At 39.5% G+C, this 11324-nt stretch overlaps 1 protein-coding gene across 4 annotated transcripts in view; it reads right to left on the reverse strand.

The window, feature by feature from the left end:
• arhgap20b (Rho GTPase activating protein 20b) overlaps positions 1-11324 on the reverse strand; it is a 111240-nt gene that overhangs the window by 12477 nt on the left and 87439 nt on the right. For all 4 annotated transcript variants that reach the window (XM_020531300.2, XM_048605490.1, XM_048605491.1 and 1 more), the window contains 4 exons: positions 10452-10630; positions 8288-8449; positions 6468-6577; positions 3748-3937 (listed from right to left, as the gene is read on the reverse strand). In XM_020531300.2, the coding sequence (XP_020386889.1) occupies positions 3748-3937; positions 6468-6577; positions 8288-8449; positions 10452-10630 (641 nt within the window). The remainder of the gene's footprint in view (positions 1-3747; positions 3938-6467; positions 6578-8287; positions 8450-10451; positions 10631-11324) is intronic.

Genomic DNA, 11324 nt, shown 5'->3' on the forward strand with positions numbered 1-11324 from the left:
GAGTTAACGTTTTGGGTCCGGTGACCCTTCCTCAGAACTGGAAGTTCCGGACCCGAAACATTAACTCTGTTTTCTCCTTCACAGATGCTGCCAGACCTGCTGAGCTTTTCCAGCAACTTTGTTTTTGTTCTTGATTTACAGCATCCACAGTTCTTTTGGTTTTAAATGAAGGAGAGAACTGTTCTGTTTTGATGGACTTCATTTGAACCATGATGGGACCAGTGTCCTGGTAATCATATAGCTAGGGTTATAGATAGGACTGTGAATTATTGGGGAAGTGGGAGTTCCCATTGAAGAGAAGTTTAAATCAAAATTGAAAGAAGAGATGTCCAGAGTAGTGAAGAGGCGTACGATAAACAATGAGTGACAGCAGGAGGCAAAAAAAAATAAGCAGAAGAGTGGATAAGAAATTAGAACCAGAGTAAGTAACAATGGTAAAAAGTCAAAGTTTAAGGTGCTTTATCTGAATGTATTTGTAACAAGATAGAAAAATTGATGGCACAGATAAAAATAAATAAATAATAGGTATTACAAAGACATGGTTGCAGGCTGATCAAGACTGGGAATTCAATAATCAGAGATATTTGACTTTCCTGAAAAATAGGCAAAAAGGTGAATGGCCTACTTCAATATCTTATGTTCTTACTCTTTACTAGAGAGATTTGCAAGGACAGTGGCCATAGGAACCTGAAAATTGCAGTGATAAGGGAACAAATCTCTGGGATGTGTTGCTGTCAATAGGAACTTTTTACAAAAGGCCTGGAGATCTCTGGCTAGATGTGGCCATTCTGGTGAACATATTACAAAGGTTACCATTCTATGAGCATTTCACTTTTCTCAGAAATTGGCAGAGCAACAAATCAAACTTTTAGAGACAACAGTGAAGTATTGTGCAAATAAAGAGAAAAGTAAAGAATCCAACTCCTTGAATAATATTATAAAGTCATAGAGTTATACAGCACCAAAACAGGCTCTTTAGTCCAACTCTTCCGCACTGACCAGTTATCCCAATCTGACCTAATCTCATTTGCCAGCATCTGGCCCATATCCCTCAACCCTTTCTATTGATATACCCAACCAGATGGTTTTTAAATGTTGTAATTGTACCGACATCCACCACATCCTCTGGCAGCTCATTCCATACACACACCATCCTCAGCATGAAAAGGTTAGGTCAGGTACTTTTAAATCTTTCCCTTCTCAACTTAAAAATTTTGGTAAGGCAAACCAGGGCAGGACTTATACAGTTAGTGGTAGGGCCTGGGAGTGTTGCCGAATAAAGAGACATAGTTCCTTGAAACTGCAGGTACACAGGGTGGTAAATAAGACATTTGAAACGCTTATCTTCATTGTCATAACATTGAGAATAGGAGTTGGGGTGTCTTGTTGCTGCTGTACAGGACAGTGAGGCCATTTTTAGAATGCTGCGTACAATTCGGGTTACTCTTCTATAAAAAGGTTGTTGTTAAACTTGAGAAAATGCAGAAAAGATTTACAAAGATGTTGCTGGGGCTGAAGAATTTCAGTTATAGGCAGAGGGAGAAAAAGCTGGGGCTGTTTTCCCTGGAGTGCTGGAAGCTAAGGGGTTTATAAAATCATGAGGGGCATGGATAGGGTGAATGGCCAAGGTCTATTTCCTAGGGTGGGAGAGTTCAAAACTAGAGGGCATTATTTTCAGGTGAGAGGGGAAATATTTAAAAAGGACCTGTGGGGTAACTTTTTCATGTAGAGGGTGGTGTGTGTATGGAACAAGCTGCCAGAGGATGTGGTGGAGGTTGGTGCAATTAAAATATTTAAAATCCGTCTGATGGGTATATGAATAGAAAGGGTTGAGAAGGTTATGGACCGAATACTGGCAAATGGGACTAGGTCCGACTGGGATGTCTAGTCAGCATGGACGAATTGGACCAAAGGGGTTTGTTTCCATGCTGTATGACTCCATGATTCTAAGTCTTGGTGATTTGCTGCAATATACCTTGTAGAGGATACACACTACAGGAAGTGGCTGAATGTGTAACTATAACATTCACATCATACAAGTGCCAGGCAATGACCATCTCCAACAAGACAGAATCTAATTTGGATCAGAAATTGGCTAGCTATAAGAAGACAGAGGGTGGTGGTTGATGGGAAATGTTCATCCTGGAGTTCAGTTACTAGTGGTGTACCTCAAGGATCTGTTTTGGGGCCACTGCTGTTTGTCATTTTTATAAATGACCTGGATGAGGGTGTAGAATGATGGGTTAGTAAATTTGCGGATGACACCAAAGTCGGTGGAGTTGTGGATAGTGCGGAAGGATGTTGCAGGTTACAGAGGGACATAGATAAGCTGCAGAGCTGGGCTGAGAGGTGGCAAATGGAGTTTAATGCGGAAAAGTGTGAGGTGATTCACTTTGGAAGGAGTAACAGGAATACAGAGTACTGGGCTAATGGTAAGATTCTTGGTAGTGTGGATGAGCAGAGAGATCTCGGTGTCCATGTGCACAGATCCCTGAAAGTTGCCACCCAGGTTGATAGGGTTGTTAAGAAGGCGTACGGTGTGTTAGGTTTTATTGGTAGAGGGATTGAGTTTCGGAGCCATGAGGCCATGTTGCAGTTGTACAAAACTCTGGTGTGGCCGTACTTGGAGTATTGCGTACAGTTCTGGTCTCCGCATTATAGGAAGGATGTGGAAGCATTGGAAAGGGTGCAGAGGAGATTTACCAAGATGTTGCCTGGTATGGAGGGAAGGTCTTATGAGGAAAGGCTGAGGGACTTGAGGCTGTTTTCGTTAGACAGAAGAAGGTTAAGAGGTGACTTAATAGAGACATGCAAGATGATCAGAGGATTAGATAGGGTGGACAGTGGGAGCCTTTTTCCTCGGATGGTGGTGGCTAGCACGAGGGGACATAGCTTTAAATTGAGGGGTGATAGATATAGGACAGATGTCAGAGGTAGGTTCTTTACTCAGAGAGTAGTAAGGGCGTGGAATGCCCTGCCTGCAAAAGTAGTAGACTCGCCAACTTTAAGGGCATTTAAATTGTCATTGGATAAACATATGGATGATAATGGAATAGTTTAGGTTAGATGGGCTTCAGATTGGTTTCACAGGTTGGTGCAACATCGAGGGCCGAAGGGCGTGTACTGCGCTGTAATGTTCTATGTTCTAATTATCACCCACTGACATGTCCAACTGCTGTCATTCAGTTAATTGGAGAGTATTCCATCACGTTCCTAACTATGCCTTTCATGTGACAAAAAGACATTGGGGAGTCAGGAGGTACATCACTCATTTCAGAATACCCAGCATCTGGATTATTACTCCAGTAACATAGCCATTATACTGCTATACACTATGTGTTAGATGTTAACTACTATTGGCTAAATAATATGAGTCATTGCAATTTGAAGCAATTCTTGATGGTGTGCACTGTGCTGTGTCTCGGAGACATTATGAGATGATAGAAACATGCAGTGGTTTAACCTAGCATTCTGTAACAAAGCAATAGACTTTGTCACATAACTGTAGCAGTTAAAGAACTGACACATTTTTGGCAAAGGTTGGAGATAATGAATGGCAGTGCCTATCCACAAGATCATTACAACATTAAGTGAGTGGTAAGCATATGGCTTCCACCTAGCTATCAATGTAGGCTGATTCTGATTCAGAATGAAGAACAAAACGTAAAACACTTCAAACACTAATAACAATAATAGTTACATTTTTATGAATGTTTCTGGAGAATTAGGCCAAAATTGGTAGGTTACCTTTCTTGTGCATTTGCTCTCTTCCTCTGGGCCCAGGGGACTAGGAAGCCACAGCATGTTTGGAGCAATACAAAGAGCCAAGTTGAATGCAGTCATCTGGTTTTCTTCAGAATTTTTCTCAATGTGATGCAGTACAGCGAACAAATGACGGAGAAGAAGGACATTTGCTTCAGGAAGCTCCTCCACCAGACTATAATATATTAGACACATATCTGTTACTTTGACATTTTGCCTTAAAACCCAGAATCCAGGAACAATAATGACAATTAACTAAAAACCACCACGTACCAAAGGTGACATAGATTTTCCAATCCATTGGCAAATGTTTCAAGCAGCACTTAATTAAAAGAACTGTCCCTTTCATGGTTTAATTGATAAAACTATTGAGTTATACTGATAAAACTATTGAGTTATACAGACTACAGGACTCCTGGTTTAAATCCAACTTTGTGCTGATGATTTCAGGCAGAGTAGTAGTTGTTGATTTAAAATTGGCATCAATGTTATTTGGACAGGGAACAGATATTCAATCAAGAATCTATTCTCAGCTGCTGTCAGGTCACTGCTGCTGTTAAACACATACACACAAATGTTTGAGAAAAGTAGGTATTTCCTCCCTCCTTTCTTGAAACTATTGACTTCTTCTAAAGTGTGATGTTGACAGACTTCTAGCAGATCACCCAAAGGGCCATTCATCATTCTAAACAATGAATGCAGGGAAGGTATAGGCTGTAGAAAGGAGGTGTTCAGTCACTGACTGCAAGAAGTTTTATAGGTATTTAAAGAGAAAATATTGGTGAAGACAAATGTAGATCCCTTACAGTCAGAAACACTTCAAGTTATAATGGAGAACAACAAAATGGCTGACCAATTAAACACATACTTTTGTTTCATGTTCACAAAGGATGGCACAAATAAAATACCAGAAATGTTGGGGAACACAGGATTTAGTGTGAGTGAGATACTTAAGAAAATCAATATGAATGCAGAAATGGTGTTAGGAAATTGATGAGATTGAAGACAGATAGATCCCCAGAGCCTCTATATCCCAGAACAGTTAAGGAAGTGGCTCTAGAAATAGCGGTTGCATTGGTGGTCATCTTCCAAAATTCTATAGACTCTGCAACAGTTCTTACAGACTAGAGGGTAGCTAATATAAACTTTTACTTAAAAAGGGAGGCAAAGAGATAATCAGGAATTATAGACCAGTCAGCCGGATGTCAGTAGTGGGGAAAATACTGGAGTCTATTGTAAAAGGTTTAATAACAGAGCATTTTGAAAACAGTGATAGGATCTGAAAGAGTCAGCACGGTTTTATGAAAGGCAAATCACACTCGCCAAAACTACTCAAACTCTTCGAAGATCTAACTTGTAGAGTTGATACAGGGGAGCCAGTGATATGGTTTATTTGGACTTTCAGAACGCTTTTGACAAAGCCCCACATAAGAAATTAGCATGTAAAATTAAATCACGTGGGACTGGAGTATTGAAATGGATAGTAAATTAGTTTTCAAACGGGAAGCAAAAAGAATATGCTGGTCTTTTTAAAAATTTCAGGCAAAAACTAGTGGAATAATGCAGGGATCAGTGCTGAGCCCCCAGCTATTCACTATATATATTAAATGATTTAGATGAGGGAACTAAATGTGATATTTTCAAATTTGCAGATGATGCAAAGCTGGGTGAGAGGTTGAGCTGAGAGGAGAATACAGAGAGGCTTCAACGATTTGGACAAGCTGGGTAAATGGGCTAATGCATAGCAGATGGAGCATAATGTTGATAAATGTGAGGTTATCCATTCTGGGAACAAAATCTGGGAAACCATATTATTATCTGAATGACTATTCATTGAGAGAGTGGAATGTGCAATGTTATCTGGGTGTCCTTGTACACTACTCACTGAAGGCAAGCATGGATGCGCATCAGGCAGTCAAGAAGGCAAGTGATATGTGAGAGAATTTGAGTACAAGAGCAGAGATGTCTTGCTGCAAGTATATAGGGCCTTGGTGAGACCACACCTGGAATACTGTATGTGGTTTTGGTCTCCAACACTCCAGCTGACATACGAGGAGTGGTTGACTTGGTTAGGATTTTATTCACTGGAGTTCAAAAAAACGAGGAGGAATCTTATGGAGACCTATAAAATTGTAACAGGTCTAGACAAGGTAGATGCAGGAAGGATGGTAATGATGGGGTAGTCCAGAACCAAGTATCACAGTCTGAGGATGTGAGGTTAGCCATTTAGGATGGACATGAGGAGAAATTTCTTCATTCAGAGACTGGTGAGCCCATGGAATTTTCCACCACAGAAAGCAGTTGAGGCCAAAACATTGTATGATTTCGTGAAGGCATTGGATAGATCATTTGGGGCTGAAGGGATCAAGGGATATGAGGGCAAAGTGGGAACAGGCTATTGGGTTGGATGATCAGCCATGATCATAATGAATGGCTAAGCATGCTCAAAGGGCTGAGTGGTCTACTGCTGCTGTTATTTACTATGTTTCTATGATTCTAAATGCCAATGAATAGCAGGAATCTTGGTTCGTTTCCTCTTCCTAGTCCAATGATGCTGAGGCCAATTACAATTCCTAGCTGATATGCTTGCTGAGGTCAGTTAATTTAGCTCAAGTTAGCTCAACACAAACCAGGAAGTAGACACAAGACATTAATATACTTACTAAATATATACTTATGAAATTGTCATAAAATGTTTCTCTCACTTCTTCATGGACTGTATTTTTTCCTCTTCATTCTCATTTTCTATCCCTTGCATCCATTTCTCGTACAGTTCAGATGACAGAACACTGCCAGGAATGTTACGTAGAAAGTCCTACACAGGAAGAATCACCATTGTGATTGACTTCTTTTTAGGTTACTCACACTTATGAATTAATGCTTTATTCTAGTAACTCTGACAAGGTGATGTAAATATTAACAAAAAAAATTAAATGAACAATGAAATTAACAAAATCAGGAACTGTAAACTAGATAATTCCCATTACAAGCAGCCAAATATCACTCTGTAATTCAATGTAGTGCTTCCCAATGTGGGGATTGGCACCCAGTGAGGTCATAAGCTGAAATATTGCAGTTCTGAGTTCTGATGCAGCAAGAGCTGCCACAGGATTCTGACTGAGTCGTAACAGGTGTAGTTCCACTTTAACAGCTCCCTCCCAGCCCTCATGTTAGCCAACCTCAGAAACCTCTACTCTCACTGAGGGTTATCACCACTTTCAAACCTCAAAATGGAGTCAGAGCAGAAAAAAGTTTGGGAAGCACTGCTGTAATTCATTACTTTCATTTGTAACTCATTACATAGGTTCTTCTTCAGTCTTGTTTCTAGAGTAGATATTCTGAAGCCTCATCGCTGATATTTCGGAAGCCTTGCATTGGGCAAGGCCTCATGAAATTTACTCTTACATTTTGTAAAGTCTGTTTTTTCATTCTCCCTTTTCATAAATTTTGTAACTGTTGGTAATAAAAATAGATTGATGTCCCTAAGAGGAATCACCAAGATTTATCATTTATTTCTGACTTACTGGTAGTTTTAGTTACCACTATGAAAACAGGAACAAGTTCAGAATGTTCGCTGAATGTGCTGCTATTTATGATAATTGCTCTTGGTAGCTCTTGATTAAACACATTGAATGAATGTAACTGAGTCATATTGTGCACCAAGTGAAATTGCTACCTCATTAATCTCTCATTGCTGTTTGTAAGATGTTACTGTATGCAAAATACATGCTACATTTTCTGAGATAACAACAAACTCTGCATCTAGGGATGCCTCATTCCCCTATGATTCTGCCATCAGTGAGTTAAACGCTACTTGTTTGCAAAAAGTCTATGTGGCAAGTTCTGGCAACAGAAGAAGAGGTTACAGTCTTTGAAAATAAATTTGTAAGACAGACACTGATTGCAGTGAAATTTATATTTTTGGTCTGGTTCCTGGAAAGTTTGAGATTTAGTATGCAAAGGAGTCATGTTAGATGCAATAATTCCAGCAAGTAAATTTGCGCACTGTTACTTGACATATATCAGATTTATTTTGTTTATGGGATGTTAATGACATTGAGAGTGAGCTCACTCCTTAGAGGCATCTAGTGGAGAGAGTGTACAATTACATTATAACTGCTGACAGTAAATTTCAATGGGAAATGTTGACAGAAAAGCATGACACAAATCATAACCATAGGAATTAATGTTTATGAAAAGCCCCTATACACCGTGCAGATATTTGCTTTAATGGACACTGTGACAAAATAGTGGAATACTTGAAAAAAAATTGGCATAATTTTACCAATCTAGTTTCAATAGAAGGAAAATCCTTTGAAATGGGATATTGGAGGGCAATGTTCCAGGTTAGAAATATAAATTTGTAAGTTTTATATTTATGGAAGGATGATACGTCAGTTGGCAACATTTTGTCATATTCGGTCAGATCCATTCATTCCCTGTGCCTTTCTCTGCGTTATAACCAATAGCGACATGTTTAAGATCTAGTCTAACATTTTAACAGAGATGTTATATAAACTCATACCGTGATAACAGCAGCTGCCACGAAGACAGATTCTTTGTCCATTTGCACCTCGTTTCCAGAATTTAATTTCTCCTTTAGTTCTTTGCAAGTCTTGGCATTAGCTGAGCGCCTAAAAATCCCTTTGGTGGAGGGTCCTTCATGATATAATAGGACAAGCATATCCTGTAGAGAAATAGCACTGAGGTCATGGAAGACACCACCAGAAATTTGCTTCATATTTGAAGTAATGTTCCTTTCACAGATATAAATGACATATGCTTTTCCAGCAAATTGTTTTGTATGCTTGTAAAACTTTGAAAATGTAATGACTGACCTTAATTCTAAGCCTGATTTGTACCATAAGCAAAGAGACACACCTATCTCTAATCTGAATGAACAGAGTAATTTTAATCCCACCTTTAACCTAAACTGTAAACTAAGCCAATTAAACTACTATAAAACAATAGTTTGACCTCGACTGGTGTATCGGGCTGGATTTTCATCCTTGAGGCAGCTAGTGGGAGTTAGGAAAAATCCTGACTCTGTATCCATCGTCTCAGGGAAAAGTGGGTCTGGAGGCATAATTTTCATTGTGAGGGATATGGGAATGAGCTGCAGTGATCAGTCAGTCCTGGATAAATTGGTAGGTGGCCACAGGGGCTGCAGGGAGTGGAGGCAGGCTGTTTAAAAGGCCTACCTTTTTAAAGCCTGCCTTTTTTACAGTGACAAATCAGCAAAATCATCTTGTCCTCACCTCTCACATTCCAAACACTCACCATGCCATATCCATACCACCTTATGTCTCTCTACCTACCTGCTTCTGCTCTTTATACTCCTATGCCCCCTTCTACACTTCATGGCCCTTTCTACTCTCCAGTTCTTGCTATGGCACAAGTGATGCCTATAAAAATAGGATGCATTTTTAAAAGAGCTGCTTTAAGAAATCCTCCATTCCTAAATTTCGTCTTTCTTAAAAAAATTCACAACAAGTCAATAAGAATGTCTATCATCTAGATCTTTTAAAGTATTAATAGTTGAAACCACAAGCATTTGGAACTACTTTATCTTATGCAAATGAGCATTGTGCAATTAAAAGCACAGATCAGGGAGTCAGAGATGTCAATCAAGAGATGATTTTCCTATAGCTCAGCTGTTTCAACATTCTAATGGATATCTCAGCTCTCAGACAAGCCTCACTATGCATTCTTGGCTGAGAGAGCAGAGCTATTTGAGTGTTGAAATAGCTGAGCAGAAGGAAAACAAAACCATGTGACCGACAGTCTGACACTGATTAATGTTATCAATTACATAAGGTTTATTTATGCATGATAAAATAGTTTCCAGAGCTTGCAGAATCTGCTATTGATATCTTAAAGGGTATGACACATTTATAGCTCTGTAGCATTTTTTTTAAGAATGTGGAAAGTTATTAATCAATGACAATTTCTTTAAAAATGTTTTATCACATCCGCTTGTCACTACCAGGTTTATTAGTTCTATAGAGTGGGTTAATAGGTATAGGTGGGCATATGGATGTGGGTGGGACTCATAGCTTGGCATGAAGGATGTTTGGGACCATAAGGCTGGGTGGTGGAACATTCTTGGCATGGGAAATGGGGAACTTATCTTTCAAAAGGTTCCCTCACCCACATCACATTCATTGACACTTCTGAGGTGCAGTGAAGCACAAGTCCTTTAAAAGCTGGCTTAATCCCATGAAAAATTGTAAAGGGCTAGGAGATACATATGCCCTTCATGGACCTGGCCAGGTTGGGAGTACAATGTGCAGACTTGTGACCTGAACCATCTCGCACCCTCAACCTGCACTGGTGAAAATTGGAAATCTCAAGAATGGGTCAAGAATCGAGTCCTAGTCAATTTTCACTCCATGCCCTCCCTAGAGTCTCCCCAATTCTATGAAAATCCAGACCATTGTGTTCAATTCTGGACCTTAATATAGAATCCGAACTTGGAGCTCTAAACTGAATACATGCTGAAAAGTTTCACTCTAGCAGCAAGTAGTAACAAAGAAGGAAAAGAATTAAAAGAAAGTGCAGAAAAGAAAAAAAAAGGGAACAAAAAGAAGAAATGTGTTGCATCTTTCATATCCACAGGATATTTCAAAGCTCTTCACGGCTGCTGGATTGTTCTTAAAGAGTAGTCAATGGTCAGCTGTACTTCTTACCATAATAGGCTTAGGAAGGGTGCCATTCCTACAGATGGATGGTAGGGACAAACCAAAAAGTTTCCTTGGAGTAACTGGAGAGTCTAAGATAAGACTGCTGTCTGACTGGTTGCTGGAGCTTCGGCGGAGAGCCCAGTCTATCAATGACTTCTTCTTTTTAAGAGGCTTTGGAGTTGATTCTGGAACAAAAAATGGAAGTGAAAACAGGATTATAATGACTCAAGTGTCTAACTATGCTTTAAAGTGCTGATTGGTTAAATGTGACAGGAGAGAGAGGGAAAAAGTAAAAAAGATTACATCAAGTTCACCTTTGTTTCACCATATATTGTCCAAATTTTAGTAAGTAACTGATTCCTTGACCCACTTACTTGCTTCTCATGAAATCCTTACTCACTTGTATTATGTAAGATGTGAGAAGGTTTAGATGGTGCAATTGATTAAATACCACATCTTCACTTTTAGGGAACAAAAGTAGAAATTGCTAGAAAAACGCAGCTGGTCTGAAGTTCTGAAGAAGAGTCACTGGGCCTGAAATGTTAACTCTGCTTCCTCTCCCACTCCATAGATGCTGCCAGTTTTTCCATCAATATCTGTTTTTGTTTCTGATTTCCAACAACCGTGGTTCCTTGATTTTTTTTTACCTGACGGTAAACCAGACTAGGCTAATGGGATTATTGTGTTCTGTCCTTGCTGACTGTAATATTTACACATGAGACATCGGTGTAAAACAGTAATCTGGCACAGAGAGATACAAGGAAGACAAGTGCAGAAAGCGCAGAGAAATTTCTTTGATTAAGGAACATTGTTCTGAAACAGGAATAGACTGAAACATGTATAACACAGTGTGGGGCTGGAGGAACACAGCAGGCCAGG

This window comes from Rhincodon typus, chromosome 14 (assembly GCF_021869965.1).
Source record: "Rhincodon typus isolate 14 chromosome 14, sRhiTyp1.1, whole genome shotgun sequence".
Classification (NCBI taxonomy): Eukaryota; Metazoa; Chordata; class Chondrichthyes; order Orectolobiformes; family Rhincodontidae; genus Rhincodon; species Rhincodon typus.